This window comes from Callospermophilus lateralis, chromosome 2 (genome assembly GCF_048772815.1).
Source record: "Callospermophilus lateralis isolate mCalLat2 chromosome 2, mCalLat2.hap1, whole genome shotgun sequence".
NCBI classification, from domain to species: Eukaryota; Metazoa; Chordata; class Mammalia; order Rodentia; family Sciuridae; genus Callospermophilus; species Callospermophilus lateralis.
In genome coordinates this window covers 118663000-118680018 of record NC_135306.1, presented here as the reverse complement: position 1 = coordinate 118680018, position 17019 = coordinate 118663000, and the positions used below count along the sequence as shown (strand labels likewise).

At 36.1% G+C, this 17019-nt stretch overlaps 1 protein-coding gene across 1 annotated transcript in view; it reads left to right on the top strand.

Moving 5' to 3' along the window:
* Positions 1 to 17019, top strand: part of Ddx10 (DEAD-box helicase 10) — a 271314-nt gene that overhangs the window by 52617 nt on the left and 201678 nt on the right. Inside the window, exon 11 of the mRNA XM_076843793.2 lies at positions 16079 to 16166. Coding sequence (XP_076699908.2) covers positions 16079 to 16166 — 88 coding nt within the window. The remainder of the gene's footprint in view (positions 1 to 16078; positions 16167 to 17019) is intronic.

The window sequence follows — 17019 nt, the reverse complement described above, 5'->3', positions numbered from 1 at the left end:
TTTTGTGATTTTTCAAATAGATATGTTATCCAAGAACAAGGATAGTTTTATATTTTCTTTCACAATCAGTATGGCTTTTTTCTTTTTCTTGTCTTAGTGCATTAATTAGGATTGCCAGTAGTATGTAGAAAAGCAGTGGTGAGAGGAGGCATCCCTTCGTTGCTCTTGATCTTAGTTGCAAAACTTGATTTCTCATTGTTAAGAATTGTGACAATATCCTTTTTGTGTGGATATAAAATTTGTAAATTAGATTCATCAGATTTTTTTTTAACATCTATTGATATGTTCATGTGACTTGTGCTAAGCCTGTCAATGTGGTAGATTATTTTAATTAATGTTTTGAATGTTGAGCCATTCTTGAATACCTGGGTTAAATCCCACTTGTGGTGCAGAATTATTTTTATATGTTTCTAGGTTGATTTGCTAGTTTTCCTCCTATAACATATATAGTTTTTGGTTTTAGGGGATGTTGGCCTCATAGAATGAGTTAGGAAATATTCTCTCTACTTTTATATTCTGAGAGAGAGATTGGAGAATTGATATTTCTTCCTTAACTGTTGTGTAGAATTTTTAAGTAAACTCATCCATGTTTGCCACTTTGTTTCAGAATTAATGAATTGATTTGACTACTTTAATAGATGTAAGGCAATTCAAATTGTTTATTTCCTCTTGTTGGAATTTGGGGAAATTGTCTTTCAAGCAGTTGGTACATTTCATCTAGATTATCAAATTTATGGGCATAGTATTGTTCAGAATATTCCTTTTTATCCATATTCCTTTTTATCTTTTTAATATGAATATATATGAATGATGATCCCTATTTCATTTCTGATATTTCGTATCCTCTTTTGGCCAGAGATTTACTCTGGTGTAATTTTCTTCTTCTTTTAAAAAAAATACTTATCAAAGAAACACCTTTCTGATTTCATTTTTGAACCTATTTTTCTCAGTTACATTAATTTCTACTTATTTTTATTTTTTAGATATTTTGGATTTAACTTGTTCCTCTTTTTCTAGTTTCCTAAATTGGGAAACAGATTGATGTTTAGTTATTTGTACTCAGTGCTGTGAACTTCCTTTTCTAAGTACTGCTTTTGTTGCTTTCCACAAATTTTCCTAAGTTTTACTTTGATTTTGATTTAATTCAAAATACTTAAGTTTTCCTTGAAATTTGTACTTTAACCTGCTAGAAGTATTTTTAATTGTCATACGTCTTGGAATTTTTGAGTTATTAGCTGCTAGTGTAATTTCTAGTTTAATTCTTTTGTGTCAGAGAGTAAACAATGTATGATTTCTAGTCTTTTAAAAATTTTATGGTATTAAAGCCATGAATGTGTTCTGTGTTGGCGAACTTTCCATGTGAGCTTGAAGATATATATTCTGCTGTTGGATAAAGTAGTGTATAGATACTCATTATGTCTACATGATTGATGGTATTGTTGAATTTAACTGTGTCTTTGCTGACTTTGCCTGCTGAATCCATCCATTTCAGATCTAGGGGTGTAGAAGTCTTCAGCTAAAATGATGGATTCATCTTTCTCCTTGCAGTTTTATCAGTTTTGCCTCATGTAGTTTGCTCTGTTGTTACATGCATGCATGTTCAGGATTGCTATGTATTCTCAGAATTGAACCGTTTACCATGTTATCCCCTTTATCCTATGTTGAATTAAATTTTTTTGTTCTTTTTAGTTATATATGACAGTTGAATGTACTTTGACATATCACATATAAATGGAGTATAACTTCCTATTTTTGTGGTTGTACATGTTGTGAGTTACACTGGTCATGTATTCATGTATGAACATAGGAAAGGTATGTCTGATTCATTCTACTGTCTTTCCCATTCCCATGCCTCCTCTCTTCCTCCCACTCTACTCTGTTCAACCTGTTCAACCTGGTGAAGCCCCTTTCCCCCCCACTTGTGAGTCAGCATCCGCATATCAGAAAGAATAGTCAGCCTTTGATTTTTTGGAAATGGCCTTTTTCACTTAGCATGGCCTATTTCACTCCATCTATTTACTGGCAAATGCCATAATTTCATTCTTCTTTATGGCTAATATTCCATCGTGTATATATACCACATTTTCTTTATTCATTCATCTCTTGAAGGGTACCTAGGCTGGTTCCATAGCTTAGCTATTGTGAATTGAGCTACTATAAACATTGATTTGGTTGTTTCACTATTGTATACTTATTTTAAGTCTTCAGGGTATATGCTGAGGAATGGGATAACTGGGTCAAATGGTAGTTTCATTCCAAGTTTCCCGAGGAATCTCCACATTGCTTTCTAGAGTGGTTGCACCAATTTGCAGTCCCACCAGTGTACTTTTTCTCCACATTCTCAGCAACATTTATTGTTGCTTGTATTCTTGATAATTGCCATTCTGACTGGGGTCAGATGAAATCTCAGTGTAGTTTTAATTTGCATTTGTCTGATTGCTAGAGATGTTGAATCTTTTTCATATATTTTCTCACTGATCATATTTCATTTTCTATGACATGTCTGTTCAGTTCCTTTGCCCATTTATTGATTAGTTATTTGGTTTTTTGGTGTTGGGTTTTTTGAGTTCTTTATATATCTTGGAGAAAAATCTCTAGCTGAAGTGCAAGTGGCAAAGATTTTCTCCCATTCTGTAGGCTGTCAACATTCTTGATTGTTTCTTTTGCTGTGAAGAAGCTTTTAAGTGTGATACCATCCCTTTTATTGAGTCTTGATTTTACTTTTTATGCATTAAGAGTCTTGTTGAGGAATTTGGTTCCTAAGTCAACATGTTGGAGACTTGGGTCTACTTTTTCTTCTAGTAGGCATAGAATCTCTGTAATAATGCTATAGTCCTTGATCTATTTGAGTTTTGTGCAGGGTGAGAGATAGGGGTCTATTTTCATATGTTCAATATGGATTTCCAGTTTTCCCAGCAGCATTTGTTGAAGAGGCTATCTTTACTCCAATGTGTGTTTATGGTGCCTTTGTCTAGCATGAGATAAGTGTGTTTATGTGGGTTTGTTTGTGTCTTCTATTCTGTACCATTGGTCTTCATGTCTGTTTTGGTGCCAATACCATGCTGTTTTAGTTAGTATAGCTCTGTAGTATAATTTAAAGTCTGGTATTGTGATGCCTCTTGTTTCCCTTTTCTCGCTGAGGATTGCTTTGGTTATTCTGAGTCTCTTATTTTTCCACATAATTTTCATGACTGCTTTTTTTTGTTTCTAAGAAAAATGTCATTGGAATTTTAACATGAATGGCATTAAACCTACATCGTATTTTTAGTACTATGGCCATTTTGGCAATATTAATTCTGCCTGTCTAAGATCATGGAAGATCTTTCCATCTTCTAATGCCTTCCTCAATTTTGTTCTTTAGAGTTCTGTAATTTTCATAGTAGAATCTTTCATTTCTTTTGTTAGATTGATTTCCAAGCATTTTGTTATTTTTGAGGCTATTTTGAATGCTATAGTTGTTCAAATTTCTCTTTCAGTTGACTCATCACTGATATATAGGAACACAATTGATTTATGGCTGTTGATTTTATATCTTGCTACTTTGCTGAATTCTTTTATGAGTTCTAGAATTTTTCCAGTGGAGTTTTTTGGGTATTCTTAATATAGAATCTTGTCATTGGCAAATAGGGATAGTTTGAGTTCTTCTTTTCCTGTTTATATCCCTTTAATGTCTTTCTTCTTTCTAATTGCTCTGTCTAGAGTTTCGAGGACAATGTTGAATAGAGTGGTTTAAGAGGGCATCCCTGTCTTGTTCTAGATATTAGAGGGAATGTTTTCCAGTTTTCTCTGTTTAGAATGATGTTGGCCTTGGGTTTAGCATATATTGCTTTTACAATGTTGAGGTATATTCTTACTAGCCCTAGTTTTTCTAGTGTTTTAAGCATGAATGGATGCTGTGTTTTGTCAATTGCTTTTTGTGCATCTATTGAGATAACTATGTGATTCTTATCTTTAAGTCTATTGATGTGATGAATTATGTTAATTGATTTCTGTTATGTTGAACCAACCTTCTATCCCTCGGATGAACCCCACTTGATTGTGGTGCACTGTTTTTGTATGCTATTTGCCAATATTTTATTAAGAATTTTTGCGTTTATGTTCATCAGAGATATTGGTCTGAATTTTTCATTGTCTTTGTCTGGTGTTGGTAACAGGATGATACTAGCTTCATAGAATGAGTCTGGAAGGGTTCTTTCCTTTCTGTTTTATAGAATAACTTGAGGAGCATTGGTGTTAGTTCTTCTTTGAATATCTGGTAGCATTTGGATGAGAATCCATCTTGCTCCAGGCTTTTCTTTGTTGGTAGGCTATTGATGGTGTCTTCAGTTTCTTTCTTTACATTTTTTTTTTTTTTTTTTGGTGGTGCTGGGGACTGAACCCATGCCCTTGTGCATGTGTTCACTATCTTCTATTTTATTGGAATATAGGGTTTCAAAATAATTTCTAATTATCTTCTGTATATCTGTAGCATCTATTGTGATATTGCCTTTTTCATCCCGTATGTTAGTAATTTGAGTTCTCTCTCTTCTTCTCTTCATTAGCATGGCTAAGGGTCTGTCGATCCTATTTATTTTTTCAAAGAACCAACTTTTAGTTTTGTCATTTTTTTCAATAGTTTCTTTTGTTTCAATTTCGTTGATTTCCGCTCTGATTTTAATTATTTCTTGCCTTCTGCTACATTTGCTGTTGTTTTGCTCTTTCTTTTCTAGGGTTTTGAGATGACGTGTGAGCTCATTTATTTGTTTGTTTTTTCTTTTTTTGAGGAATGCACTTCAGGCAATGAATTTCCCTCTTAAAACTGCTTTCATTGTGTCCCATAGATTTCTGTATGTTGTGTCTGTATTTTCATTTATCTCTAAGAATTTTTTGATTTCCTCCTTTATATCTTCTGTAACCCATTGATCATTCAGTAACATATTGTTCATTTTCCAGGTGATGCAGGATTTTTCCTTCCTTCTTTTATCATTGATTTCCAGTTTCATTCCATTATGATCAGATAAGATGCATGGTATTATCTCCACACCTTTGTATTTACTAAGGGTTGCCCTATGGCATAATATATGGTCTATTAATATATGTGCTGCTGAGAAAAAAGTATATCCACTTGATGATGGTTGATATATTCTATATATGTCGGTTAAGTCTAGGTTATTGATTGTGTTATTGAGTTCTATAGTGTCTTTATTCAATTTTTGTTTGGAGGATTTGTCCAATGGTGAGAGAGGTGTGTTGAAGTCACTCATAATTATTGTGTTGTCGTCTATTTGATTCTTGAACTTGAGGAGAGTTTGTTTTATGAACGTTGCAGCACCATTATTTGGTGCATAAATATTGATAATTGTTATGTCCTGTTGGTGAATGGTTCCTTTTAACAGTATATAATGTCCTTTCTTGTCCCTTTTGATTAACTTAGTCTTGAAGTCGATTTTATTCGATATGAGGATGGCCACCCCTGGTTGCTTCCGAGGACCGTGTGCGTGGTATGATTTTTCCCAACCTTTCACCTTCAGCCTGTGTATGTCTTTTCCAATCAGATGTGTCTCCTGAAGGCAGCATATTGTTGGGTCTGTTTTTTTTTTTTTTTAATCCAGATTACCAGCCTATGTTGCTTTATTGGTGAGTTTAAGCCATTAATGTTTAGGGTTACTATTGATATATGGTTTGTACTTCCAGTCATGTTTGATTATTTATCTTTGTTGTTTTCTTTTTTAAATTTGGTTTGTTTATCTATGATTAGCCCCCCCACCCCCCACTTTTACTTTACTAAGGTACTTCCCACTGTTGGTTTTGGTTGTTGTTTTTCATTTCTTCCTCGTGTAGTGTTTTGCTCAAGATGCTTTGCAATGCTGGTTTTTTGGCTGCGAATTTTTTTAACTTTTGTTTATCATGAAAGATTTTTATTTCGTTGTCGTACCTGAAGCTTAATTTTGCTGTACAAAATTCTTGGTTGGCATCCATTGTCTTTCAGTGTTTGAAATATGTTGTTCCAGGATCTTCTCGCTTTCAGCGTCTGTGATGAAAAATCAGCCGTTAACCTTATTGGTTTACCCCTGAATGTAATCTGCCTCCTTTCTCTTGTAGCTTTTAATATTTTCTCTTTTTTTCTGTTTATTGGTTATCTTTATAACAATGTGTCTTGGCGTTGGTCTACTGTGATTTTGTATGCTCGGTGTCCTGTATGCATCTAGAATTTTACTTCCGTTTCTTTTTTTATATCTGGAAAGTTATCTAAAATTATTTCATTCAATAGATTGCTCATTCCCTTGGTTTGGATCTCTAAATCTTCCTCTATCCCGATGACTCTCAAGTTTGTTTTTTTTTTATGTTATCCCATATCTCTTGGATGTTTTTCTCGTGGTGTCTTACCAGCCTTTCTGAGTTGGCTACACTGTTTTCGAGATGATATATTTTGTCTTCATTGTCTCACATTCTGACTTCTACTTGCTTCACTCTCTTAGTGATACTCTCGTTTGAGTTTTTAATTTGGTTTATAGTTTCCTTCCTTTCTAGGATTATTGTTTGTTTTTTTTTTATAATCTCTATCTCCTGGTAGAGTTGCTTATTTGCTTCTTTTATCTGTTTATGTAATTCATTTTCAATGTGTTCTTTCATTGTTTGAATTTGCTGTCTCATGTCCTCTTTAAGATTCCATTCCATCTGTGTAAGGTATTCCTTGAGTTCTTTATTTGACCATTTTTCTGATGCCTCTAGGTTCTTCTGTATATTTAGATTGTCCTGCATTGTTTGTACTCCTTTTCTTCCTTGCTTTTTCATGCTACTCATGTTACTTCCAGTTATATTTGACTGCGAGTTACTGTTTACTCCTATAAATTTATTTTGGTTTTGTGTATCTCCGGAGTCTCTCCTTTGTGATGGGAGATTATGACTAAGATGATGAATTTTATTGCACTTTAAAGCAGGTTCATTCGTTTCATAAACTGTGTACGGATTTTGATTGCATATAGCGATCTGCGGTTTGGACTTGGGACTTATGTTTAGGTCGAATGATGTGATGGTATAGAGGTTGGTACATCTTGGCCACCTTGGAAGATTGCTCTACTAACGAGGGAAATTAACAGGAGAATGGTCCGGAGTATTTGGGAGTAGCTAGGGAATTGGTAGCACTATATAACGCCTCGGAACATTTACCTATACACATTTAGTAAATTACCCATAAACAGCGTTGTAATGTTTGGGAGGAAAGGTATGAGAAGGGGAGGGAAGAAGTCGCTAAAGAGAATGAGAGTAAACAGGTAGAATTCTAGAAAATGGGAATAAGGAAATTCTAAAGAAATGAAAAGACAAAAAATATAAATAAAAAACCCAATAAAAATAAAAAAAATTAAAAAAATAAAAAGAAAAAGAAAATTAAAAAAATGCAGTCTTAGCGTTCGAGTAACTTCTCTTCCAGTAGGTGGAGCTGTGCCCACTGGGCCAAGCTTCTCCTCTAAATATGCAGGCACCAATCACTGTGAGGTGGCTCCTCCTCCCCCACTGGGCGGCTCTCCAATCCTGGGTGCCTCTCCAATCCTGGGCGCCCAGGGCCTTTCCTGGTATTCAGTCACTTCCTCGCTTTTCCTCCAGGCAGGCCCCCCTCACCGGTGACTTTCACCACAAAACTGGCTACACGCCGGGTCTGCTGCTCCCAGGAGCCCTATTTTCTTGAACGACTGGACCCAGTCTCTCTGATTGCCATTCCCCCAGACCGTAAGCTGGGAACCGTCAATATATTCTGCCTGCCCTCCGGTAGCCACGCCCCTGGGAGCTGGCGCAAGAGACCTTGGTTGTCAGCGCTGGTGGGAGCGGTAGCCCGGGATCACGCACTGCTCCTGACTCCCTCGGTCTGACAACCGTGCTCGGGGTTAGAGGTGGGGGGTGGGGGCGAGAGCTCCCCGCTGTGCGGAGAGGAGGGGCCCGAGAGTCACACACCTGCAGATCTCAGTCTCAATGAAGCTATCCCCTTCGCTGAACTCTGGCAACGTCAGTTCTCTGCCATGGTGGTGTCCAATGGGAAGGGCTGCTGTTCGTTCCCTTTGCCGGGTGTCTGATGCGAAGGGTGGGTCCAGTCCGGCTCTCCCAGGCTGCGTCCCAATCCTGGGCCCGCTGCCTATGAAGACTTAGTTGGTATCACCTCAAAAGGCTCACGTAGGAACCGAAGAGCTGCCCCTCTATTCAGCCGGAGTGTCTGTAGCGCTGAGTCACTGCGGTTTGGTGGCAAGATGCAGACAATCAGCCAGAAACTGTGCATGGGAAGCCCGAATTCACCCACTCTGGGCTTGGCGTGGGTTCTGAGGCGTGCAAACTGCTCATCCCAGGTCCATGCCAGCCCAGCATTGCCCAGTGATCCTGAGCAAACAGTACTCAGTCGGTCCAAGGATCCCTTTGCTTGCGCAGCTGAAGAGGTCAGAGAACAGATCTTTCAGCGCCCGCCGCCATGTTGGTTCCATCATAGTTTGAGTTTTCTCTTTCTCTTGCTAGCTTGGCTAATGGTTTATCAATTTTATTTATTTTTTAAAATAACCTACTTTTTAATTTGTCTTTTTTTTCCCTCATTCTTTTGTTTCAATTTCATTGATTGTCGCCCTGATACCTATTTCCTGTCTTCTGCTTTAGGTGTTGATTTATTCTTTTTCTTGGGATGTGAGATGTAATATTAGGGTTTTTTTAAATTTTGTTTTGTTATTTTAATGAATGAGTTCAGTGCAAGGAACATTCCTCTTAGCACTGCCTTCATAGTGTCTGGAGATTTTGATATGTTCTATCCCTAGTGTCATTTACCTCTAAATATTTAATTTCATCCCTGATTTCTTCTGCTATTCTCTGGTTATTCAGTGGCATATTATTTAGTCTCCAGGTGTTAGAATAGCTTTTATTTTGTATTCTATTGTTGATTTCTAATTTCATTCCGTTATGATCTGATAGAATGCAAGATATTATCTCTATATTTTATACTTGCTAAGAGTTGCTTAGTGGTCTAAGGTATGTTCAGTGTTAGAGAAGGATCTGTGTGCTGCTGAGAATTAAGTGTATCCAGTCATTGAAGGATGAAGTATACTATATATGTCTGTTAAGTCTAAATTATTAGTGGTATATTTTACTTCGATAGCTTTTTTGTTTAGTTTTGTTTGGAGGATCTATCCAGTGGTAAGAGAGGTATGTTAAAATCACCTAGTATTATTGTGTTGTAGTCTATTTGATTCTTGAATTTGAGAAAGTTTTGTTTGATGTACATAGATTTTTCCATTATTTGGGGCATAAATATTTATGATTGTTATGTCTTGTTGATGTGTAATTCCCTTAAGCAGTATGAAATGCCCTTCTTTGTCCTTTCTGATTAACTTTTGCTTGAAGTTCACTTTATCTGGTATGAGGATAGAAACTCCTGCTTGTTTATGAGATCTATGTGAATGATATGTTTTTTCCCATCCTTTTACTTTCAGTCTGTGACTGTCTTTTGTCTAAGATGTGACTCTCTTGGAGATTATAGTTTTGGGTCTTATTTTTTAATCCAGTCTGCCAGTCTATGATTTTTGATGGATGAGTTTAGGCCATTTACATTCAATGTTATTGAGATATGATTTTTATTCCCTGTCATTTTGATATATTTTAATTTTAATTAGTTTCTCCTCTGATGGTGTAGTTCTTTCCTTTGCTGTTTTTCATGGAATATTTTGTGGAGTATGTTTTGTAGAGCAGGTTTTCTAGTTGTGAATTCTTTTTACTTGTTTATTATGGAAGGTTTTTATTTTGTTGTCAATTCTGAAGATTAATTTTGCTGGGTATAGTATTCTTGGTTGGCATCCATTTTCTTTCAGAGCTTGATATATATTATTTAAGACCTCCTAGCTTTGAGAATGTAGGTTAAGAAATCAGCTAAGATCTGGATTGGTTTCCCTCTATATGTGACTTTTTATTTTTCCATAGCAGCTTTTAAAATTCTGTCATTATTCTGTATGTTAGGCATTTTCATAATAATGTGCCTTGGTGTGGGTATGTTGTAATTTTGTATATATCAGGTCCTGTAAGCTTTGTGTATCTGATTTTCCATTTCATTCTTTAGGTTTGGGAAATTTTCTGATATTAATTCATTGAAAAGATTGTGCATTCCTTTGGTTTGTATTTCAGAGCCTTCATCTGTCCCAATAAATGTTAAATTTGTTCTTTTTGGGTTATCCCATATTTCTTGGAAGTTTTGTTCATGATCTCTTAACATCTTTTCTCCATGGTGAACTTTATTTTCAAGATTATATATTTTGTCTTCATTGCCTGAAACTCTGTCTTCCAAGTCATTTAGTCTGTTGGTGATGCTTTCCATTGAAGTTTTAATTTGGTTTATTGATACCTTCAGTTCGAGTATTTATTCTTAATTTTATTTTCCAAAATCTCTCTTTATTGATGTGATCTTTCACTTCCTGTATTTGTCTCTAATATCACTCCTTACACTGTCCTTTATCACAGTTTAAATGTGATAATGTACATAGATTAGTTTAATTATGTACATTCTAAACTTCTTTGACATTTCTTCCACTGTGGTAGGGATGGATTCTGTTACTGAATTCTATTGGTTTGCTTGGGGAGATTTGTTCCCTTGTTTTTTCATGTTATTTGTGTTTCTACTCATCTAACAGTATGAATGTAAGGCAGTAGAGAGTTTCTAACCTATTGACACAGTGTTCCTGAAGGTTTCCTGTATCTTATTGTTTAGGTGAAGACAAATAATAATAACAACCAATGCAAACAACATACAGCATTAATGCTATGATGTCTACGAATTTGTCATAAACAGAAACGATGAGTTATTTCCAACAATAAAAACAGCAAGTTTGCAGAATAGTTTGTAAAATAGTTTGCAATTTCAAATGGTGGTTAGGGAGTTAACAGAACTGGTTTAGGATGTGATGATTATTAGGGAGGAGGAGAGAAGATAGAATTAAAAAATTAAAGAAAAGTGAAAAAGAGAATAATTGAGATTGGCTGTTAGCAGAAGAAGAGAGAGAGATTGAAGGGGAGTAGATAAGTGAGAAGAAAAAAATATATAAAGTAAAATGTTTACAATGAAAATAATAAAAGTATAAAACCCCCTGAAATACACTAATTAAATTTCCTGGTCCTCAAAAAATTCATCCATGAAGAAATGATTTAAAAAATGCTAGAAATGAGGAAAGACAAAGTCCTAAATATTAGTATGTATAAATGTCCATGAATGATTAAGGTCACAATTAAGCAAGAAAAAGAAAAAAGGGAAAAACAAAATGAAAAGTTAAAGAATTGTTTCCAGTGGAGTTTAAAAGACTCTTGACTTCCCTTCTCAGTGGTTAAGAGGGGTTGTCTGGAGATTGATGCTTGCTCCCACCTCAGGGTGGGGTTGCTAAGGTGAGAAAAGTAATCCTATAGACAGAACTTCTGGAGAGTCCGTTTAGGGTTTGGTAGGCTCCAGGCTCTTCGCTGGATGCAAATTGATCTGGAGATTTTAAATTAGCACACCTACAAGGCCCAGCAATTGCTGGGGTCCACACTGGAATACTGTACTCCAGGATCTCCTTTGGGTTCCTTTCGTGTGATGGAGGAGCTAATTCTTAGTTCACTACTTCACCTGCGCACCCAATGTTTCCTGGTCTCAGATTTAGTCTCCAAACTCGGTATCTCCTGCACACACCCTTTGGAATTCCTGGCCATGTGAGTCTCTCCCTGCCAGTCCTGCAGGCATCCAGATTGGAGGAGGGGGGAAGAGAGGGGTGCATTTTCGCAACTAGTTGTCCCCTGTGTAAACCTCTCTCCATATTTAATTTTCTCCTGGTCACTTAGGCACAGTCTGTGTTATGTAGTGTGGATTTGCCAGGCTGTGTTTTCAGCCAGACTCGTGTTTACCAGGACTCTGCTCCCTCAGCTTTTGATCCTTGTGCTGTGGCTACAAAATGATTCCTTTCTTTGTCTTCCACATGCCACTGGGAGAGATGTGTTTGCTTTTCTGAGCAGTGCTATTGTGCTATGTGCCTTTTAGTTTAGTTGGGGAGTGTTTATGTGTCCAGTATTAAGTTCCAATAAAGTCCCCTCGACCCCCTTTGTTTTCCTGTTCACTCACCTTGCTGAGAAGCTGCCTTTCTGCTTTCTTGATTTCACACCATGGAGCAGCCAGGAAAGCTGCTTTATTCTGCCATCTTGAACACCCCCTTCCCCATGTAGAATCAATAATTAAAATATACTAAGATAATACTTCTATGAAAAATAGGTTTAGATAACTTAATAAATTACTGGGTTAAGTGCTTTCTGTAATTTTATATATGTGCTTGTTTGTATGAGAAATAGATCTTAATGTCCAGTGACTTTAGCTTTGGGGCCATTTGGGAGGACTTTTTGTAGTTGTTTCATAAGACCTAGGATATTCTGTCCTGTGTTATCAGTTTGTTTTTTTCTGTTTTTCAATTTTGGATTTTTTAAATGTTATTCAAGCTCATACTCTATCCTTAGCCATATTTAATCTGCTGATAAGCCTGTCAGAAACATTCTTTCTTACTGGTGGTGGTGTGGATTTGTAGGATTAGTTTTGATTCCTTCTTAAGTTTTCCATCTCTTAGCTTACATTTTCTGTCTGTTGTTGCTTTCTGTTTACTAAATCCATAGGAAGTCTTAGTATATTACTTTAGTTTGAAATTCCTACTTTTGTTAATTTCAGTATACTTTAGACAGTTGGTTATGGTTTTGGCTCTGTTTTCAAATTGTTTTTTATCTCTTGTATGCCTTGTAATTTTTACTTAATAGCTGATGTGATGGGGTAAAAAGAATGGATGTAAATGGCCCTTGACTAATGTGGATAGGGAGGAGACATGTGTTATAGTCCTGTGATTAGGTCCCAGTTTTTCTCCCCCCTTTGACTCAGAATTGAACCTGGTGGCACTTAACCATTGACCCACATCCCCAGTTCTTTTAAGAAAATTCTAATTAGTTATTCATGGTAGCAGAATGCATTTTAACTCATTGTACACAAATAGAACACAACTTTTCATTTCTCTGGTTGTACATGATAAAGTTACACCATTCATGCAGTCATGCATGTACATAGGGTAATCCTTTCTTCCCCCATACCCACTTCCAATTCAAAATTCCTCCATTCTAATACCCCCTTCCCCCAACCCTTTTGGGATCAGAATCCCCATATCAGAGTAAACATTTAGACTTTGGCTTTTTGGGATTGACTTATTTCTCTTAGCACAATATTCTCCAATTCCATCCATTTACCTGCAAATGCCATTTTCATTCTTCTTTAAGGCTGAGTAGTATTCCATTGTGTATACATAGACCACAGTTTCTTCATCCGTTCATCTTTGAAGGGCACCTAGGTTAGTTCTACAACTTAGCTCTTGTGAATTGAACTGCTATAAACATTGACATATCCACATCATGCCAGTATGCTGATTTTAAGTCCTTCAGGTATAGACCAAGGAGTGGGATAGTTGGGTCAAATGGTGGTTCCACTTCAAGTTTTCTAAGGAATCTCCATACTGCTTTGCAGATAGGTTGCACCAATTTGCAATCCCACCAGCAATGTATGAGTGTACCTTTTCCCCACATCCTTAGCAACATTTATTGTTGCTTGTATTCTTGATAATTGCCATTCTTTCCCGTCATTTCTTAAAACCTTTTATTTTCAGATAGGGTCTTCCTAAGTTGTTTAGGGCCTCACTAAATTTCTGAGACTAGCTTTGAACTTGCAATCTCCTGCTTTAGCTTCCTGAGTTGGTGGGATCACAGACATGCACTACCATGACCAGTTCGTTTCAGTTTTGTATCTCTGGACTGTGAACTTCACAGGTAGTCCTTAGTACCTCCATCCAAGCTGAAGTGAGGCTGGGTGGCCAGAAGTGGCTTTCCCTTTCCCCAGCTTAGTTTGTATGTGTACATCACCTTTCCTGACTGGGACAAAGTACCTGAGAAAAAAAACTTACAAGGAGGGAAGATTTATTTTGTCTCTCAACACCTGTGGTTTTAGTCTATAGTTGTTTGGCCCCATTACTTGGAAATCATGTTAAAGCAGAGAATCATGATAAGGATCACATGGCAGAGGAAGATGGCTCAGGTCATGGTGGCCAGGAACCAAAGAGATAGTAAGGGGTTGGAGACCCAATATCCCCTTCAAAAGGTTCACCCCCAATTACCTAACATCTTCCACCAGATTCTACCTCCTAAAGGTTCTACCACCTTCCCATAGTATCCCAAGCTGACAATAAAGTCTTCAACCCATGGCCTTGGTGACATTTAGGGTCCAAACCAAAATAGTTTTATCAGAGCCAAACCTGTTGGGCTCTGATAAACCCCTGGCAGATTGGACTCTCATTAATAAGGACTAATCTTAGGAGAAACTAGTTAAGAGGAAGCTGGTGCTATAGTGTATTTTAAAATGCTCCCATCAATCCTCTGCCAGAAGCATGAGGAATTTTTTTCTCAGATACTGGTGGTTGACTCCTGGTGGTAAGACTCAAGCAAGTTTAGGAGTTTCCTATATTCACAAATGGGTCCTCCTGAAGTTTATGTATTTCAGACTTGTTCACATTGAGCCTCCATCTATCTCTAAATTGCAGGTTCAAGTTTTCCGGTGCCCCAGTGGTTCCCCCAGTGGGCTTTGCTCATGAGAGTGTTCTCATTCATGAGAGTGTTCCTGGGTTCGTCTCCTACTTCCTCTCTCCATCCCCCCCTTTCCATTTCCTTCCTCCTTCTCCCTCCTCCCCTCCTATTTTGAGGATTGTGGTTTGCCCTGTGTCAGCTCACCCTACTAACAAATTCAATATAGGTTGCTGACTATCTAATACATTCAGCTCTTTTCTTGTTAAGATACTGTGCTGACTTGTAAGCTTCTGTGTAGTACTAAAAATCAGAAGTCTGAATTTTTTAATTAAAGGTTTCTGTTTAAACAAAATTTTCAGGAGACTGTAACTGGAGAAAATAAAAGAAATAAAGGAGAATTTATTAATTTTAGGAAGCATTGAATGTTGAAAGAATGAGGGCTGGGGTTGTGGCTCAGGTAGAGCGCTGGCTTAGTATGTGTGAGGCACTGGGTTTTATCCTCATCACCACCTAAAGTATAATAAAAACATTGTGTTCGCCTATAACTAAAAAATAAATATTTTTTTTTTTTTTTTAAAAGAGAAAGTTGAAAGAATGAAACTTTCAATGAAATGTTTCAGGTTGTGGGTTCATTTCAAAATATTATGTGCTTTCTCTCATTGAGGATATGTGGATTATTAGTGGAATTCATCAAAATTTCACTTGTATAAGGGCCATTGAAACATCTTGGTTTGGTTTGACTAGAAATAAATTAGACAGTAGTTAGATACGGACAGGAATGGTTGAGGATTTAGAAGAAACACATTGGCTATGAGTTGATAATTGTTGAGACTTAAAGTTTTCTACTTTTAGGTGTTTTAAAATTTTCTGCAATAAAAACAGGAAAAATAGTCACTTGATAACCACCTATCATCACCCTGGCTTTGTAGGAAAAAGTGGTTCAAAGCAGTCTAAAGTGAAGGAAACAAGTGAAGTCTGTTGTGAAGCTTGTACCCTTAAAAGAATCTCAGGATTTCCTATAGCTTACCTAGGCAGAGTTTTAAGTTATGTCTCTTTTTACATTGTGCCTAATTTCTAAATAGGTAAATCAATATTTATATTTTTTGTGAATTTGTTTATTACTTGAAATTGATTTTATTATATAAGAAAATGGAAACACTTAAAAATGACATTAGATTTCATTTATTCCATTTTATTAATCTTGCTTAAGCTACTTTCCATCTTTATAGAGTTAAGAAGTAATCAATACTAATTATGTTGTTAATCTAAGTATCCTTCACTCACTCAGCATGTGGTGTTTAGAGAAAGTATCTGTCATTTCTTTTCTCCTGTATTATTCATAAAATGCAGGAGAGAGCTTTAGATCAAGTGTAATTTTGGTCTAACTTGGGTCATAGATGAGAAATGTTATATATTTAAAAACAATATTGAGGGAAATAGAAAATGCTATATGCTATTTATTATTTCTAAAATTCAGATTTCTTAGTGTAACCATTATATCTTTCTTTTTGTTACAAAGAATCAATCCAGAAAAACTTATAGATGTACAGAAAAAATTGGAATCTTTTTTAGCCCAAGATCAAGATTTAAAAGAAAGAGCTCAAAGGGTAAGTTCTTTCTGAGTTGGGTACCTTTGTTAGAGTGCAATACATAATAAGTTTAAATTTTGTTGTTGTGCTATTTCTACATTTCTACATTCTACTCTTGTCAAGTTATCTTTAGGGATGAAATTTTAATCTGTAAATATGACTTATTCCTGATTGCTTTTCTGGACTTTAATCTTCTGTATTAGAAAAATGAAATTAAAAAGTAACTTATTTGCTAAATTGACAAATTACATTACAGTGTGCAACATGAGATTTTGAAATGGTATACATTTTGGGGTGGCTAAATCAAACATTAATATTCATTACCTTACATACCAGTTATTTATGATGAGAGAAATCATGTTTAGTTATACTTACTCTTTCAGTTCATAGTGTCTAGCAATAGATTCTGTGGAAAAGGAAGATGTGAAATGATTATGATTTGTACCTTCCAATCTACCCAGTCCTATAATCTTTGAATTAACAATTATGAGTACTCTCATGAAGCTTTGCATTTTTACCACTGTTTTTACTAACTTCCTTGTAGTTATAGGATCTTTGCTTCTCTCATAGCATATCAAAAGTGAGCTAGAGAGGAGTGATTAAGAGGCTGGATTCTATTTCAGCAGGCACATGATGTGGGAGGAAGAATATAAGGAAGGAGGAGATAAGATTGTTGGAGTAACTCGGTCAGAAAAACATTGAGTAGTTGGGTTCTTTGTTATTTTGAAACTGGATATTTCCAGCAGAGAAGCAGAGAAGTAAGTTTTACTAAAGACCAAAGCTTCTATTTATCGCTGACTTATACTTTAGCAAATCATTGCTATGCATAAAATGATGTCAGTGACAAAGGCTAAAATTTGAGTCCTTACTA